This window comes from Xenopus laevis, chromosome 5L, assembly GCF_017654675.1.
Source record: "Xenopus laevis strain J_2021 chromosome 5L, Xenopus_laevis_v10.1, whole genome shotgun sequence".
Lineage (NCBI taxonomy): Eukaryota > Metazoa > Chordata > Amphibia > Anura > Pipidae > Xenopus > Xenopus laevis.
In genome coordinates, this window is record NC_054379.1 from 106,915,233 (window position 1) to 106,934,516 (window position 19,284).

The 19,284-nt window shown below is 48.5% G+C and overlaps 2 protein-coding genes across 2 annotated transcripts in view; one reads left to right on the forward strand and one right to left on the reverse strand.

Moving 5' to 3' along the window:
- Positions 1–582: 582 nt before the first annotated feature.
- Positions 583–15,157, reverse strand: LOC121393054 (aminopeptidase RNPEPL1-like). The gene is made up of 9 exons (XM_041563234.1): positions 15,105–15,157; positions 14,761–14,883; positions 6,037–6,272; positions 5,630–5,743; positions 4,538–4,650; positions 3,921–4,029; positions 3,617–3,844; positions 2,726–2,868; positions 583–1,179 (listed from the first exon to the last, which is right to left on the reverse strand). Coding segments are annotated over exons 2-9 (1,188 nt in total). The 5' UTR covers positions 14,763–14,883; positions 15,105–15,157; the 3' UTR covers positions 583–936.
- Positions 15,158–15,347: 190 nt separating this feature from the next.
- psmd1.L (proteasome 26S subunit, non-ATPase 1 L homeolog) overlaps positions 15,348–19,284 on the forward strand; it is a 70,766-nt gene continuing 66,829 nt past the window's right edge. Inside the window, exons 1-3 of the mRNA NM_001092985.1 lie at positions 15,348–15,427; positions 17,312–17,355; positions 18,407–18,480. Of these exons, the coding sequence (NP_001086454.1) occupies positions 15,412–15,427; positions 17,312–17,355; positions 18,407–18,480 (134 nt within the window). The 5' untranslated portion in view covers positions 15,348–15,411. The remainder of the gene's footprint in view (positions 15,428–17,311; positions 17,356–18,406; positions 18,481–19,284) is intronic.

Consider the following 19,284-nt stretch of genomic DNA (forward strand, 5'->3'; position numbering starts at 1 on the left):
GCAGGTGGTGTATGCATGTATAAAATATCTTACTGAAACAAAAGCTTAAGAGTCACTTTACACCACAAAAATGAAATTTAAATCTGCTAACACCATCTGATTTGTTCAGATTGAATCGTTTACCACCTTATCAGTGATTAAGCGCACTGACTAAATAGCACAAGGTAGTCGATTATTTTCTCAATGTATTTTGTAAAGGTTTGCAATATAAGGCAGTGCCAATATAAACACAATATTGCAAAAGTATTTTAAAATGTACAAATTACAGTTGAAGAAGTTTGTTTTTAAACACATTTAGGTGTAAACTTTAAGGGCTAGTCCACACGGGGAGATAGCGACGCGTTTGCGGTCGCGGCGGCAAAGCGCCGCGACAGGCGCAGGCGACAGTTTTGTATGGGCGCCTATGTAAAAACGCCTGTGCTAACCACACGAGGCGATGCGCTTTTCAACAGTCGCCTGAAAAAGCCTGGCGAGGCATTTTCAGGCGACTGTTGAAAAGCGCATCGCCTCGTGTGGTTAGCACAGGCGTTTTTACATAGGCGCCCATACAAAACTGTCGCCTGCGCCGGTCGCGGCGCTTTGTCGCCGCGACCGCAAACGCGTCGCTATCTCCCCGTGTGGACTAGCCCTAAAAGAATTTGGATGGTGCAATGGTGCATAGAAATTCTGAAATGCATCCAGCTACCCTATAGCAGACTCTTCAAGCCCAGTAAGATACAGTTGGCATTTTTCCTTCTTCAGGGTTAAGTATGGAAAGTTCTCTAAACTTGGGGGTGTCATTCTTCCCCCTCCTGAGTTTTCAAAAGACAGGGCTTGTCTCCTCCTGTGCAAAGTTCATTAGGCATAACCCCAATGTTGACAGACAAAGACAGCACAAGGCACAGTCTGCTTAAATTAGCATTCAGTTACTGGTACAAACCAGCAGGCTCAGCTGTGTCACGCTGTAACATTCACATCCCTGAGAGAGGTTGGATTTTGGGCACAGAGCTCCGTTGCCAGGACAGGGACAGCAGATTCCGGCTGCACTGCTGAGCCACCCTGAGCCAGGATTTGCTGTATAGTTTTGCGAAGGTTTGGGTGCAGCCTTCCATGAGTCTGATAAAAGATTTCTAGAGCACACGATTTTAAAGGCCCAGAGCTTAGGTCCTCGTACAGCGGGATTGTGTAGATCCTGGACGTCTGTAAATATAAAGATGCAAACATGAACTCATGCAAACGGTAGATATGATTTGTATATACAGAACTGCTCAAATCTAATCTAAAAAAGATGCCAAAAATCAACTGAACTCAATGCAGAATTTGGAATAAACTCTCATAATCTGATGTTACATCTTTCTCTAATTTGTGTGTGTCACTGTTTATATAAAAACAACTGTACCAGTCAGATGGGTACAGCAATCATACCAAACATGTTTATGTTTTTTGTAAAAATAAAAACCTATTAAAAAATTACCAATTTTTTTTTTTTTTTCAATCTTACACCAGCCAAAGGTTCTGAAAAAAACCGACAATACTTCAAACTCCAAACCGGTTCATACTAGAAGTTTTGAGCTTCTTTTCTTTGCAAAAGCAGGGTTAGTTTCTACTGTCAAGACTATGGAGCTAGCAAATAATTTAACCAGAAATTGGTGTATTCTAATAGAAAATCTACAGCTGCATTTCATTATGGAAATGCACTAAGTAGTATAGGGCATCTAATTTTACAGAACTGTTGAGCCTTCAAGGGTGTCCTATGAGCTCTTGGAGACAGCTGCTCAGTCATTCTTAAAGGAATTGTTCAGTATAAAATTAAAAACTGGGTAAATTGATAGGCTGTGAAAAATAAAAAATGTTTCTAATATAGTTAGTTAGTCAAAAATGTAATGTATAAAGGCTGGAGTGACTTGATGTGTAACATAACAGCCAGAACACTACTTCCTGCTTTTCAGCTCTCTTGGTTTCCACTGATTGGTTAACAGGCATTAACTAATCAGTGACTTGAGGGAGGAACACATGGGCCATAACGGTTTGATTCTGAACCTGAGCTGGATGCTGAGGATCAATTGCAAACTCACTGAACAGTTATGTCCCATGTGCCCCCCCCCCTTAATCTCGGTGACTAACTCAAAGTTAGAGAACTGCAAAGCAGTAAGTAATGTTGTTATGTTACACATCCGCTCACTTTATAGATTTTGACAGTTTTTGGCTAACTATATTAGAATCCATTTATTATTTTGCACAGCCTATTTATTTAGCCAGTTATTATTTTTATACTGAACTTTTCCTTTAACCAGAGTAGATGTCTACAGCTCATGCAAGAAGCTATTAGATCATTCTGTGAATGTCTTATGATTCTAAGGAAAAGGGTAGCCTAGAACCGGACTGAAATAATCAATATTCTACTTATCAAAGTCTTCAGAAGTCTGGTTTTTCGAAGATGCTCATATTAATTTATAGGCTTTACAATCTGCTTCCTACGCCAGATAAACATATGCATCTGGATAGTTTTGTTCCTACAAATACCTCCCCCCCCCCACACACAGCTGCTTCATAAACACTGCAAATAAAAAATTAGTGCCTTTAAACAAAATTATCAAAAATTATTGGTGGCACTTCAACATCTACGAAGTAGGAATCTACTCAAAATAAACCAAAGCTATAAAACTGCAACTGCCTTAATTTTTCATATGCATCGAACATCACAATGACGATTCATTGGAAAAACAGCATGTGAATTGATACTAACCTGGCAGAGCAGGAAGTGACGTACTTGGGGCAAATCTGGTTGATAATTGTTCCTCACCACAATCTGCAACCATCGGATCCTAATTTCGGTATTCATTGTAGCCAAATCAGCAGAATAACACAGGGATAGTTGCATCATTACCTCTGAAATTTGAGTCAGAAACACAAATAACTACGCTGCCAGATACATGGCCTGCTCTTCAGGTATATGGAGAAGAAGAAAGAAAGGTGACTGTAGAGAGTTAAGAAACAAACGGGATGCAATGACTTATTTATATGTAGAGGTGCACATATATTTTGTGACCAATCATATCGGTTTGCAAATAATCTAACCCTTCAAGAGCAGGACCACAGAAGAAACAAGTTTACAATTCCAGGAAAGGACATAAAAAGATACCAAAAAGGTTGACACAATATACCCTCTATAGTCAGCAAACTGTAAAAACAAGCAGAAAAGAAAAAAAAGGACACAATAAACAATCTTACAGGTGTTTATTCCTGATAGTACACCAAAATAAACTTCTTTTCCTGAGACTAGGAGTCCGCTTCATTCTCAGCACCATTACTGTATAATAGTTCTGGAAAAAACATTGGTTTAATTCAGAACTTATTTTGTTATAAATGAAGGGCTTAATATTTTAGGTTTATGGTACAATTCTTTAATGTCAATAGAGATGGCTGAGTCAAAAATTAATCCCCCACCTATGACTCTCTTTACTGTACTTTCGTTATACAGATACAAAGACATATTTACAGCTTTTCTTGTACACAGTTTGACTATATATCACAAGGTTCCACTTTCAGTAAAAAGAATAATCCAGGAAACCAAGTAAAAACTGTTATTATTTTTCAACATGTTTACATAGAGTACTGTATATGCATCCACAGTCACCTGGTCGTAGCGGAGATTTATCAAGTAGCTTGTCTAAAAAGAGCACGGTTTGAAAGGTTTGCCAGTCTGAGATATTGGCAAATGAAGAAGCGGCTTCAACATCCAGAGGTTCAGACATCCAAAGCTGACTGAGGGTCTCCACAGGTGCTGTGAATACTGATCCCTGAGACAAATCTGGCTGGGAAAGGGGAGGTCCTGGGGCATTTAACCAACAATCAAACTCCAGACCTGAGAATGGAAAAAGTATCATAAAAGGATGGCATATTAAATGACATATTGTTTTCCATATCCAACCCATTTTAACCTTCACTTCTTCCTGTGGTTTCATCTCTCAAATGGGGAAAAAAGTGAAGGTAAGACTCTAGAAGTTCATGTGCCACAACACTGCGGAACTTGAATTTCTCAATGTAATCCTGAAAAACAAATATATGATACCTTGTTGCTGGAAGAGTAAGAATCATGCAAATGAATTTATAAGAACATCCTGAATTAGTATAAAGAAATGGAACAAACTGGCCATGCTGACATGGTTATATGGTCTGTATTGTCAGAACCATCTTCCTTTGGGATAGTTGCCTAGATATATAAGAATTTGCCTACTAACAGATTGAAAACTTCTTCTGATGATGTAACTCCGGAGCCTACTGGATGGATCATTTGACTAGAGTTGTGTGATCCATGCAGTTCCAAACTGCCCAAAGGCATGACAGATACACCCAATCAGGTGGTCAATTGTCAGTCTGGTTTTCTGCTTTGTAAACAGAAGCTCATAGCTAAAATACAGATTATACAGTTTGATCAAACTTTATAAGAAGAAAAACAGAACTTAGATGCTCAATAGGCCTAAAAAGTTAGTATCTGTTTTTGATTTTCTTTTGGTGGGGGTGGGTGTACCCTTATAGAAATGATCTATTAAATTACCCTGAGAAAGGAATCAAAGTTGTCTGGATCTCCGCATAACTGCGACAGATAGTGCACAAAGCAGAAGCCCTTCTCATAAGTGAATAAGTTCATAAGGTTACTTGGGTTCACACCTGGGGACCATAAGGGAAAAAAATATAAAATTACTGTATTATATTTCAAAGTAAGTATTTAAATATGATGCAAATTCAGCCACATTTATGGGTCACAGACTAAAAATTCATGAACAAGATATCTTTTCGTTCAGCTGAGTATAGTTAAGACTGTAGTTTAGCAGGCAGCCAAGAAGCTAGGACATTGTTGCCGACATACCAGTTACATTAATGGAATCTAAGCGCTTGTACACTAGCCAATTGCTTGAATGCTTTGCCAGCCTGTATTCAAGCAATGTTGATTTAACCAACAGCTTTTCAACAAATGTCTAAACTTTCCATTGCTTACAAAATATCTCTCATCTCTTATGTAGTAGGGATGCATCAAATCCAGGATTCGGCCGAATCAAATTAGAATCCTAATTTACATATACAAATTAGGAGCGGGGAGGGAAATTGCGTGACTTTTTGTCACAGAACAAGGAAGTAAAAAATGTTTTCCCCTTCCCACCTCTAATTTGCATATGCAAATTAGGATTTTTGGATTCAGTTCGGTTTTTGTCCGAATCTTTTGCGAAGGGCCCAGAGATCCCCAACCTTTTTAATCCGCGAGCAACATTCAGAAGTAAAAGGAGTTGGGGAGCAACACAAGCATGAAAAATGTTCTTGGGGTGCCAAATAAGTGCTATGATTGGCCATTTGGTAACCCCTACGTGGATTGTCAACCTACATTGAGGCTCTGTTTGGCAGTGCATCTGGTTTTTATACAACCACAACTTGCCTCCAAGCCTGGAATTCAATAATAAGCTCCTGCTTTGAGGCCACTGAGAGCAATATCCAAGGGGATGGAGAGCAACATGTTGCTCACGAGCTACTGGTTGGGGATCACTGATGTAGTCTTTATCAAGAGGGAGAATCTAACAACCTATACATTCAGCATTCATTTGACACACTCAGTACTCACATTCTTTAAAATTACTTTCTAATTAAACAGTTTTACCTGGATCCAGTTTGGCCTGTAATCTGCTCAATGGAGTATCATGGCCAAGGATTCGGATCTGTCTATGTAGAGCTTCCAGGCGGAAGTTGGATTCTAAGCAAGTAAAAGCAGCACCTATGTAACAGATAAAAGAGGACAGGTGATGAACTAATGGCCAGGGCTATTAATCTCTATGGGACATAATGTTTAATTTAAGTAGTACAGTTAAAACATTTTTTTTTTATTTCTCTGCTCGCATTCTGATGCACATTTCCAGTATTCATGAGTACATATTTATACAAAAGTGTTTTACATATGAGCTGTTTTAGAGAGACCTGGATAAATATAAAGAAAGATACAGAGAAATACAGACAGTTAAAAGTAAATTATAGGCTATGGAGATGTAAAGCAGTCATTTGTCTCCTCACCATATACTCGAGTAGTGATGCGACGCTGGGCATAGGTTGCTAGGCCCTCGCTCAACCACATTTCCTCCCAACTTGCATTTGTCACTGCATTTCCAAACCAGCCATGTGCAATTTCATGAATGACATCTATAAGCAGGAAGTCCTCGCTATCCAGAATGGAGCAGATAACGAAGGTCAGGCATGGATTTTCCATAGCAACAATTGGGAAGGAAGGGGGCAGTAAGACTATATCATACCTAAAAGAGGTTTAAGGTCATAGTTAACTCATGACCTCAAACATACTCCTGGCATTTGAGGTTTTAAAATCTCTATTAACAGGTATAAACAAGTAGTGCAGAAATGGGCCCTGATATGCTGGTACCTATATGTTTCCTTTACACAAGATCAGATCTCGATGGACTTTGTTTCTGAGGACACACACTCACCACATTAATGGGCAGATTTATTAAGGGTCGAATTGAAAATTCAAATTCCACTAGGGAATTATCCAAACTGGAAATAGAAAAAGGGACAAATATATCATTCATTTTTTGACCACAACTATTTTTGTGGCCACTATTTATCATGTCCATTTTACTAAATTTGGAAGGTTGTGAAAGTCTGCACACATTTCTGTGGTTTTTATGTGTTATTATAGTTTTGCTAATGAAGGTGAATTTTCCCAAGGGACTTGCTTATCTTAAATTGTGACAATCACTTATTTGCTTATCTTAAATTGGTACACATGGTGGCTGTTCTGGGCTCTCTGCCAAAAGCCAATTAAGTCAGAAACATTGTATATTTTTCTGTTGTTCAGTGCAGGAGATCAAAGAGAAAATCGAGACATTTCAGTAACAAGCCAGAAGTGTGGGTTGAGCTGGCAAAATCGGGACTGCCCCACTCAAAACGGGACAGTTTTGAGGTATGCCAGAGGATAAAGGACAAGGAAAGGCTATTTCACAGAGGGTTGGGGGATGCCAAAATGTTATTTTCCCAAGGCTGGTGCCCTATTTTCCTTTACCTTTTCCCCAGCATCTATAGATGCCCTATTACCTAGCAGGTACATGTGCACGGCCAATACAGTGGTTGCCTGGGAGGTAATTAAAATGGCAGCATGCTGCTAGTTATTTTGCCAGGCAATTGCAGTTTTTTTTTTTTTTTTTTTAAATGGAGCACCAGTCCATGGGAAAAATAACCTTTATTTTAGTTGGGGGGGGGGCATTATATTTTGTGACTATAGATGCTGATACAGCATCTATACTTCTTGTGAAATATAGATGCTGTATGAATCCCAAAGTACTGTGGTCCTACCATAATAAATATATACTCCAACAAATATTCTTACTATATTTCCTTGCACTGTTGGTCTGGATGATCTATAATATTGAAAAGCAATAAATTCCTGTTTTTCTGTACTTCTGGTTCTAACTATTGCAAAAATGTAGCAGAATGCAGCTATTTATACACCTGAAGGAGCAGAGGGCAGGCATGGAACACAGAGGGAGCAGAGGGCATGGAACACAAAGGGGGCAGAGGGCATGGAACACAGAAGGGGCAGAGGGCAGGCAGGGCATGGAACACAGAAGGAGCAGAGGGCAGGCAGGGCATGGAACACAGAAGGGGCAGAGGGCAGGCAGGGCATGGAACACAGAAGGGGCAGAGGGCAGGCAGGGCATGGAACACAGAAGGGGCAGAGGGCAGGCAGGGCATGGAACACAGAGGGGGCAGAGGGCTGGCAGGGCATGGAACACAGAGGGGGCAGAGGGCAGGCATGGAGTACAGAGGGAGCAGAGGGCATGGAACACAGAGGGGGCAGAGGGCAGGCAGGGCATGGAACACAGAAGGAGCAGAGGGCAAGCAGGGCATGAAACACAGAGGGAGCATAGGGCAGGCAGGGCTTGGAACACAGAAGGAGCAGGGGGCAGGCAGGACATGGAACACAGAAGGATCAGGGGGCAGGCAGGGCATGGAACACAAAGGGGGCAGAGGGCAGGCATGGAACACAGAGGGAGCAGAGGGCATGGAACACAGAGGGGGCAGAGGGCAGGGAACACATAGGGGGCAGAGGGCAGGCAGGGCATGGAACACAGAGGGGGCAGAGGGCAGGCATAGAACACAGAGGGGCAGAGGGCATGGAACACAGAGGGGGCAGAAGGCAGGCATGGAACACAGAGGGGGCAAAGGGCATGGAACACAAAGGGGCAGAGGGCATGGAACACAGAGGGGGCAGGGGGCATGGAACACAGAGGGGGCAGAGGGCATGGAACACAGAGGGGGCAGAGGGCATGGAACACAGAGGGGGCAGAGGGCATGGAACACAGAGGGGGCAGAGGGCAGGCAGGGCGTGGAACACAGAAGGAGCAGAGGGCAGGCAGGGCATGGAACAAAGAAGGGGCAGAGGGCAGGCAGGGCATGGAACACAGAGGGGGCAGAGGGCAGGCATGGAGCACAGAGGGAGCAGAGGGCATGGAACACAGAGGGGGCAGAGGGCAGGCAGGGCATGGAACACAGAAGGAGCAGAGGGCATGGAACACAGAGGGGGCATAGGGCATGGAACACAGAAGGAGCAGAGGGCAGGCAGGGCATGAAACACAAAGGGAGCATAGGGCAGGCAGGGCTTGGAACACAGAAGGAGCAGGGGGCAGGCAGGGCTTGGAACACAGAAGGAGCAGGGGGCAGGCAGGGCATGGAACACAAAGGGGGCAGAGGGCAGGCATGGAACACAGAGGGGGCAGAGGGCATGGAACACAGAGGGGGCAGAGGCATGGAACACAGAGGGGGCAGAGGGCATGGAACACAGAGGGGGCAGAGGGCATGGAACACAGAGGGGGCAGAGGGCATGGAACAGAGGGGGCAGAGGGCAGGCAGGGCATGGAACACAGAAGGAGCAGAGGGCAGGCAGGGCATGGAACACAGAAGGGGCAGAGGGCAGGCAGGGCATGGAACACAGAAGGGGCAGAGGGCAGGCAGGGCGCACAGAGGGGGCAGAGGGCATGGAACACAGAGGGGGCAGAGGGCAGGCAGGGCATGGAACACAGAAGGAGCAGAGGGCATGGAACACAGAGGGGGCAGAGGGCATGGAACACAGAGGGGGCAGAGGGCATGGAACACAGATGGGGCAGAGGGCATGGAACACAGAGGGGGCAGAGGGCATGGAACACAGAGGGGACAGAGGGCATGGAACACAGAAGGAGCAGAGGGCATGGAACACAGAAGGAGCAGAGGGCAAGCAGGGCATGAAACACAGAGGGAGCATAGGGCAGGCAGGGCTTGGAACACAGAAGGAGCAGGGGGCAGGCATTGCATGGAACACAGAAGGAGCAGGGGGCAGGCAGGGCATGGAACACAAAGGGGGCAGAGGGCAGGCATGGAACACAGAGGGAGCAGAGGGCATGGAACACAGAGGGGGCAGAGGGCAGGGAACACAGAGGGGGCAGAGGGCAGGCAGGGCATGGAACACAGAGGGGGCAGAGGGCAGGCATGGAACACAGAGGGGCAGAGGGCATGGAACACAGAGGGGCAGAGGGCATGGAACACAAAAGGGGGCAGAGGGCATGGAACACAGAGGGGGCAGAGGGCATGGAACACAGAGGGGCAGAGGGCATGGAACACAGAGGGGGCAGAGGGCAGGCAGGGCGTGGAACACAGAAGGAGCAGAGGGCAGGCAGGGCATGGAACACAGAAGGGGCAGAGGGCAGGGAACACAGAGGGGGCAGAGGGCAGGCATGGAGAACAGAGGGAGCAGAGGGCATGGAACACAGAGGGGGCAGAGGGCAGGCAGGGCATGGAACACAGAAGGAGCAGAGGGCATGGAACACAGAGGGGGCAGAGGGCATGGAACACAGAAGGAGCAGAGGGCAAGCAGGGCATGAAACACAGAGGGAGCATAGGGCAGGCAGGGCTTGGAACACAGAAGGAGCAGGGGGCAGGCAGGACATGGAACACAGAAGGAGCAGGGGGCAGGCAGGGCATGGAACACAGAGGGAGCAGAGGGCATGGAACACAGAGGGGGCAGAGGGCATGGAACACAGAGGGGGCAGAGGGCATGGAACACAGAGGGGGCAGAGGGCAGGCAGGGCATGGAACACAGAGGGGGCAGAGGGCAGGCATGGAACACAGAGGGGCAGAGGGCATGGAACACAGAGGGGCAGAGGGCATGGAACACAAAGGGGGCAGAGGGCATGGAACACAGAGGGGGCAGAGGGCATGGAACACAGAGGGGGCAGAGGGCATGGAACACAGAGGGGGCAGAGGGCATGGAACACAGAGGGGGCAGAGGGCATGGAACACAGAGGGGGCAGAGGGCATGGAACACAGAGGGGGCAGAGGGCAGGCAGGGCATGGAACACAGAGGGGGCAGAGGGCAGGCAGGGCATGGAACACAGAAGGGGCAGAGGGCAGGTAGGGCATGGAACACAGAAGGGGCAGAGGGCAGGCAGGGCATGGAACACAGAGGGGGCAGAGGGCAGGCATGGAGCACAGAGGGGGCAGAGGGCATGGAACACAGAGGGGGCAGAGGGCAGGCAGGGCATGGAACACAGAAGGAGCAGAAGGCATGGAACACAGAGGGGGCAGAGGGCATGGAACACAGAGGGGGCAGAGGGCATGGAACACAGAGGGGGCAGAGGGCATGGAACACAGAGGGGGGCAGAGGGCATGGAACACAGAGGGGGCAGAGGGCATGGAACACAGAGGGGGCAGAGGGCATGGAACACAGAGGGAACAGAGGGCAAGCAGGGCATGAAACACAGAGGGAGCATAGGGCAGGCAGGGCTTGGAACACAGAAGGAGCAGGGGGCAGGCAGGGCATGGAACACAGAAGGAGCAGGGGGCAGGCAGGGCATGGAACACAGAAGGAGCAGGGGGCAGGCAGGGCATGGAACACAGAAGGAGCAGGGGGCAGGCAGGGCATGGAACACAAAGGGGGCAGAGGGCAGGCATGGAACACAGAGGGAGCAGAGGGCATGGAACACAGAGGGGGCAGAGGGCATGGAACACAGAGGGGGCAGAGGGCAGGCAGGGCATGGAACACAGAGGGGGCAGAGGGCAGGCATGGAACACAGAGGGGCAGAGGGCATGGAACACAGAGGGGCAGAGGGCATGGAACACAGAGGGGGCAGAGGGCAGGCAGGGCGTGGAACACAGAAGGAGCAGAGGGCAGGCAGGGCATGGAACGCAGAAGGAGCAGAGGGCAGGCAGGGCATGGAACGCAGAAGGGGCAGAGGGCAGGCAGGGCATGGAACACAGAGGGGGCAGAGGGCAGGCATGGAGCACAGAGGGAGCAGAGGGCATGGAACACAGAGGGGGCAGAGGGCAGGCAGGGCATGGAACACAGAAGGAGCAGAGGGCATGGAACACAGAAGGAGCAGAGGGCATGGAACACAGAAGGAGCAGAGGGCATGGAACACAGAAGGAGCAGAGGGCATGGAACACAGAAGGAGCAGAGGGCATGGAACACAGAAGGAGCAGAGGGCAGGCAGGGCATGAAACACAGAGGGGGCAGAGGGCAGGCATGGAGCACAGAGGGAGCAGAGGGCATGGAACACAGAGGGGGCAGAGGGCAGGCAGGGCATGGAACACAGAAGGAGCAGAGGGCATGGAACACAGAAGGAGCAGAGGGCATGGAACACAGAAGGAGCAGAGGGCAGGCAGGGCATGGAACACAGAGGGGGCAGAGGGCAGGCATGGAGCACAGAGGGAGCAGAGGGCATGGAACACAGAGGGGGCAGAGGGCAGGCAGGGCATGGAACACAGAAGGAGCAGAGGGCATGGAACACAGAGGGGGCAGAGGGCATGGAACACAGAAGGAGCAGAGGGCATGGAACACAGAAGGAGCAGAGGGCAGGCAGGGCATGAAAGACAGAGGAAGCATAGGGCAGGCAGGGCTTGGAACACAGAAGGAGCAGGGGGCAGGCAGGGCATGGAACACAGAGGGGGCAGAGGGCATGGAACACAGAGGGGGCAGAGGGCATGGAACACAGAGGGGGCAGAGGGCATGGAACTCAGAGGGGGCAGAGGGCATGGAACAGAGGGGGCAGAGGGCAGGCAGGGCATGGAACACAGAAGGATCAGGGGGCAGGCAGGGCATGGAACACAGAAGGATCAGGGGGCAGGCAGGGCATGGAACACAGAGGGGGCAGAGGGCAGGCAGGGCTTGGAACACAGAGGGAGCAGAGGGCAGGCAGGGCATGGAACACAGAATGAGCAGGGGGCAGGCAGGGTTTGGAACACAGAGGGAGCAGAGGGCAGGCAGGGTTTGGAACACAGAGGGAGCAGAGGGCAGGCAGGGCATGGAACACAGAGGGAGCAGAGGGCAGGGAGGGCATGGAACACAGAGGGAGCAGGGGCAGGCATGGAACACAGAGGGAGCAGGCAGGGCATGGAACACAGAGGGAGCAGGGGGCAGGCAGGGCATGGAACACAGAAGGAGCAGAGGGCATGGAACACAGAGGGCAGGCAGGGCATGGAACACAGAAGGAGCAGGGGGCAGGCAGGGCTTGGAACACAGAGGGGGCAGAGGGCAGGCAGGGCAAGGAACACATAAGGAGCAAGGAGCAGGCAGGGCTTGGAACACAGAGGGAGCGTAGGGCAGGCAGGGCATGGAACACAGAGGGGGCAGAGGGCAGGCAGGGCATGGAACACAGAGGGAGCAGAGGGCATGGAACACAGAAGGAGCAGAGGGCATGGAACACAGAAGGAGCAGAGGGCAGGCAGGGCATGAAACACAGAAGGAGCAGGGGGCAGGCAGGGCATGGAACACAAAGGGGGCAGAGGGCAGGCATGGAACACAAAGGGGGCAGAGGGCAGGGCATGGAACACAGAGGGAGCAGAGGGCATGGAACACAGAGGGGGCAGAGGGCATGGAACACAGAGGGGCCAGAGGGCATGGAACACAGAGGGGGCAGAGGGCATGGAACACAGAGGGGGCAGAGGGCATGGAACACAGAGGGGGCAGAGGGCATGGAACACAGAGGGGGCAGAGGGCATGGAACACAGAGGGGGCAGAGGGCATGGAACACAGAGGGGGCAGAGGGCATGGAACACAGAGGGGGCAGAGGGCATGGAACACAGAGGGGGCAGAGGGCATGGAACAGAGGGGGCAGAGGGCAGGCAGGGCATGGAACACAGAAGGATCAGGGGGCAGGCAGGGCATGGAACACAGAGGGGGCAGAGGGCAGGCATGGGGGGCAGAGGGCAGGCATGGAACACAGAGGGAGCAGAGGGCATGGAACACAGAGGGAGCAGAGGGCAGGCAGGGCTTGGAACACAGAGGGAGCAGAGGGCAGGCAGGGCATGGAACACAGAATGAGCAGGGGGCAGGCAGGGTTTGGAACACAGAGGGAGCAGAGGGCAGGCAGGGTTTGGAACACAGAGGGAGCAGAGGGCAGGCAGGGCATGGAACACAGAGGGAGCAGAGGGCAGGGAGGGCATGGAACACAGAGGGAGCAGGGGCAGGCATGGAACACAGAGGGAGCAGGCAGGGCATGGAACACAGAGGGAGCAGGGGGCAGGCAGGGCATGGAACACAGAAGGAGCAGAGGGCATGGAACACAGAGGGCAGGAAGGGCATGGAACACAGAAGGAGCAGGGGGCAGGCAGGGCTTGGAACACAGAGGGGGCAGAGGGCAGGCAGGGCAAGGAACACATAAGGAGCAGGCAGGGCTTGGAACACAGAGGGAGCGTAGGGCAGGCAGGGCATGGAACACAGAGGGGGCAGAGGGCAGGCAGGGCATGGAACACAGAGGGAGCAGAGGGCATGGAACACAGAGGGGCAGAGGGCATGGAACACAGAGGGGGCAGAGGGCATGGAACATAGAGGGGGCAGAGGGCAGGCAGGGCTTGGAACACAGAGGGAGCAGAGGGCAGGCAGGGCATGGAACACAGAGGGAGCAGAGGGCATGGAACGCAGAGGGCAGGCAGGGCATGGAACACAGAAGGAGCAGGGGACAGGCAGGGCATGGAACACAGAGGGGGCAGAGGGCATGGAACACAGAGGGGGCAGAGGGCAGGCATGGAACAGAGGGAGCAGGGGGCAGGCAGGGCATGGAACACAGAGGGGGCAGAGGGCAGGCAGGGCATGGAACACAGATGGGGCAGAGGGCATGGAACACAGAGGGAGCAGAGGGCATGGAATACAGAGGGGGCAGAGGGCATGGAACACAGAGGGGGCAGAGGGCAGGCAGGGCTTGGAACACAGAGGGGGCAGAGGGCAGGCAGGGAACACAGAGAGGGTGCATAGGGCAGGCAGGGCATGAAACACAGAGGGGGCAGAGGGCAGGCAGGGCATGGAACACAGAAGGAGCAGAGGGCTTGGAACACAGAGGGAGCAGAGGGCATGGAACACAGAGGGAGCAGGGGGCAGGCAGGGCATGGAACACAGAAGGAGCAGAGGGCAGGCAGGACATGGAACACAGAAGGAGCAGAGGGCAGGCAGGGCTTGGAACACAGAGGGGGCAGAGGGCAGGCAGGGCACACACCAGAAATGATCAGCGTAAACAAAAAAGTCACCAACCACTTCAAAATAAGCACACACCTCAAAACTAAGAATACATACACCAAAAAATGTCATATATGAGTAGGCTCCAATAAGCTTTTAAATTAAGGGCACACACCATACAGAGACACGTCCAGCAACAGCAAATGCCCCACGCTGATGCAACTGCAGATCCTTTTTACACAAATACAGATGTATTCCACCAACATGCAAGTCTACTCCAGGAAATGATAATGCCACGCAATACTCACATACAAGAGCTTGTGGCAGTGACTGCGTTCGCTGAAGCGTTCTTTCCAATACATCCACGAGTAGCCACTGAGCTGGACTCACGTGCATTCTGTTTATGTACTTGGAAGATGGCGCCAAATGTCCTAAAAGAATTTGAAGAATGCGCCAAATAAGGCGCCGTGTCCAGTGTTAGAGACGTCCCCAGGCTAAGCGACACGAAAAGAATTTGAAGAATATGCCACCTAAGGCGACCTGTCACGTGTTGTTAGAGACGTCCCCAGGCTTCCCCCCTCCTCCATCCCAGATGACCATCACTATTGGCACACAATGTGACACCCCACTCGCAGTCCCCACACTTGCCTACCAGGCGCTGAGGAGATAACACGCTCCATCCTTTTCACATATCTGCACCGCAGCCTCCGTTTGCTCCGACCCGATTACCCGCCAGCCAAGGCAATTGTTATTCTACTCGCGCGCGAAGAATGGGGTGGGCGTGGCTAGCAGGATGGCTGTGGGCAGGGTCTGAGACTGCACGTGACTGGTGACGCGATAGGCCGTTTAGCAACTTGGAACTAGCAGCTACCCCGGTTCGCAGCAGATTGATTCAGGATCTTGCCGGGACTACAGTACAGTACCTGGATTTCTCTTAACGTATAGGCGGCACCGAAATCATGATCACTTCTGCCGGTAAGGAAAGACATTTTTGTGGGAGAAACTTGAGAGGGAGACAGGGTGAGGGAAGGGAAAAATGCTCGGGAAGGAAAGAATTGGATCCGCTGACTCATTGTCTAGTGCTGAGGCCTGAAACCGAGACCAATGTAGAGGGACAGGAGCTTTACAAAACGCCCGGTTATACATGACAGGATGTACATGGGGGCACTAAGCTTTAAACCGAAGCACAGCAGAAAAAGCTGGAACTTTTTCTAAGCAATTAAGTGGTGGAAGCTCATGTGTGGTATTGTGCACAGTCATTGGCTGGTGTGTGACAGAAGCCCATCTTGTTACTTCTATCTGGGTATTGGCATGTACGTGTAAATATGCAGTTGTGTGGCTGCTCTTATGGATTTAATAATAGATTATTTTGCAGCAACACAGAAACTGGAGATTCCGTTGTTGACACCAGGCCTCACATGACTGTGTGTGTATAGTATGATTCCTTGTACAAATCAATGACCAGGCCAGTCATTCACTTTCCATGGTATCAAACACCCACGAAATAATTACAAACCCATTTTAGGGATTTCAACTAGAATGAAGCATTTCATGATCACACCCACTGCTTCTTTGCTGCAGGCAAAATCAAATTCCTTGTTATTTTCTAAGAAACCTCAGTGTGCTTTTATAAATCAGTTGTCTGTCCTGGCTATTGTGTAGAACAAGTCTACTCTGCAGGACTCCACCTGCCAGTCTCGGCATTCACTGACAATGGCTGTTAAAGGAGAAGGAAACCCCCAGGGCGCAAAACCCCTCCCCCTCCCCTGGGTTGCCCCCCCTCCCTCCTCCCCCCTGGCCTACCTGTCCCCCTGGGCAAATGCCCCTAACTTGTTACTCACCCCTCTGCGCAGGTCCTTTCCACGGAGTTCACAGTCGCCATCTTCTCCCACGCGCGTCTTCTTCCTGCTCTGACCGGCGTCTTCTGGCGCATGCGCAGTAGGAACAGGTACCGGTACAGCTCTACTGCGCATGCGCCGAATGTCACGAAGTGAAATCGGAAAACTTCGTGACATTCGGCGCATGCGCAGTAGAGCTGTACCGGTACCTGTTCCTACTGCGCATGCGCCAGAAGACGCCGGTCAGAGCAGGAAGAAGACGCGCGTGGGAGAAGATGGCGACTGTGAACTCCGTGGACAGGACCTGCGCAGAGGGGTGAGTAACAAGTTAGGGGCATTTTGCGCCCTGGGGGTTTCCTTCTCCTTTAAGGGTTGCTGTGAGTTGTACTGCCGCTATTCTAGATTGTCAAAATGGTGGTGACAGATGAGGCTACATTCTTAAAAGGGGTGGTTCACCTTTAAGTTAACATTTAGTAGGTTATAGAACAGCCTAGCAATTTTGTTATTTATTTTTATTATTTATTTTGTATAGTGTTTGAATGATTTGCTTTCCTCTTCTGATTCTTTTCAGCTTTCAAATGGGGGTCACTGACCAAAACTTAAAACGATTGCTCTGTGCGGCTGCAATTCTATTGCTATTGTTACTTTTCATTGCTTAACTTTCTATTCAGGCCCTCCCTTATACCACTGCCTGGTTGGTAGGGTAAATAAGACCCTTATAATCACAATTTGCCATAGATGCGCAATTGTACAAAGCAAAGTTTGATATCTGGCCTTTGTCTTGCAAGGAACAAGTTATTCCTCTCGTATACAGAACATCATTTTAAATAAGCTTGGTCAGACATTGTACCCATGGAAGTGCAGTGAAAAGAAAAGGAAAATGCATGTTTCTGCTTCATGAGCATGGTTACACAATTACCATCAACTGCAGGATTGTGCTTGATCGTAGTTTGTAAAGCATTGCATTGTGCAATACAACAATCTTGTGATCCAGCGTCATGCACTGTTTGCTATTTTTCAGCTGGAATCCTTTCCCTTCTGGATGAAGATGAACCACAGCTAAAGGTACAAAAACAAAGTTAGATTACATATAATATATTTAGCCAGGTAGATCATGTCCTTTCGGTACACTTTGAGGAAAGAACCCTGCATAGTATTTTATTACAGAATCCTTTATTGTGAATCTGCTGACGACACCACAGTCTGCACTAGATAAATAATCCATTAGGGTCCGTTTGAGTTTCAGATGGATTTAGGAATACAAAAACGTGGTTAAATATGTTTACTTTTTGCACATTCTGATATAAGAGCTATAGAACACTGTCTTTTCTCTAAAATATAATTTGCCAATTTAAATTTAATTGACTCAAACATCTTTTTAGGAAAAAGCTAGCTAAAAAGGCCTATATTGTAACAAAACTGTTTGTGATGACTCGAGAAGTGCTCAGACAGCAATGAAGTATGATACATCTAGGGTTGCCACTTTTTCTGGAAAAAAATACCGGCCTTCCTATATATTTATCTTTTTTCCCTATTAATAACATTGGGATCAACCATAATTTTTACCGGCCAGGCCGCCAAGTACATCCCATTTTCAACATGGGCTCACAGGATAGGACTTGTGCTGTGCATACTTGCCTATTGTTTTAATATTAAGTTTAATAGGGTAAACAGGGAAACAAGCTATGTCATGTTTGGTCCTTGCAAGGTAGAGAATTAGATTATTAAACAATTAGCAAAAAGTATGCGCAGCAAGCCCTATGCATTGAACTCATTTTGAGATGGGTGTATGCTGGCCCTTTAAAGTGCAACACTACTAAGAGCTTGTTGAGTTGTTGAAATAAGGTTCCCAATTGAATAGATTTTAAGATGTCAATCATCCTACATATAGAAATTATAATAAAAGTTTATTTATAATACATGTTTATGTAATGGGAATAATGTAGAGACTGTTGTATTATACGCCACAATCAGATGTTGCACAGGGATTTAAGATATATCCTTTTTATATGTGTTATATGAGTTTATATGTACAGATGTTATATGAAAAATTAAATGAATTGTTTGCACAAATGTTAGGCCTTACATACTGAGCGTATGCTTTCATGTCTTACAGGAATTTGCATTGCACAAATTGAATGCTGTGGTTAATGATTTCTGGGCAGAAATCTCTGAGTCTGTGGATAAGATGTAAGTTTGCTAAAGTCTTAGTTATAAATGTGATTTGGAGGGAAATGCATATTTGGTCTATGTGAAGTAAGATATAAGAAACCTATAGCTGATTCATAAAGGAACAAGTTGATTAAGATTCTGCTCTGTGCAGAGTAGAGAAGGTTGCATGCTTGTTAGGGAGGGCTAGTTTAAGCCATCTGGTATTTTTCATGGCTGTAAACTTCTTGATTTTGTATCAGGGAAAAATGATGGGAAATTTAGTTTCTTGTGTGTGCTATAGAAGCCCAGATTATCTTGCTATCAGTCAAGGGAAATTATTTATTCCGTGGAATATGTATGGATATGAGACCTGTTGTACAGAATGCTCTGGACCTGGGGTTTTCTGAATAACCTCTCTTTCTGCAATTTGGATCTTCATACCTCAAGTCTACTAGAAAATCATGTACGGTAAATATTAAATAAACCCAATAGTCTGGTTTTGCTTTCAATAAGAATTAATTATATCTTTGTTTGGATCGAGTACAAGATTATATGAATAAAATGGAGTCTATAGGAGACAACCTTTCCGTAATTCGGAGCTTTCTGGATAACAAGTTTCAGTATAATGGATCCCATACCTGTATAATGCCACTTGTATGTGCCAGGGAGGTTGTACTGTTTCCAAATGGTAGTGCAAGTGAGACCAGATATCCTGTCTTGACAGACTGATCAAGTGAGATTGCAAAATGTTTGCATTAAAGTGATACTGTCATAGAAAATATTTTTTTTCAAAATGCATCAGTTAATAGTGCTGCTCCAGCAGAATTCTGCACTGAAGTCGAT

Excerpts from the sequence above, each read along its gene's own strand:
- LOC121393054 (XM_041563234.1), bottom strand. Across the intron at positions 3,845-3,920 it reads AACCACAGGAAGAAGTGAAG|GTCTGGAGTTTGATTGTTGG; the intron begins GTTAAAATGGGT and ends TTCCATTCTCAG. Across the intron at positions 2,869-3,616 it reads TAAATCTCCGCTACGACCAG|AGGTAATGATGCAACTATCC; the intron begins GTGACTGTGGAT and ends CTCAAATTTCAG.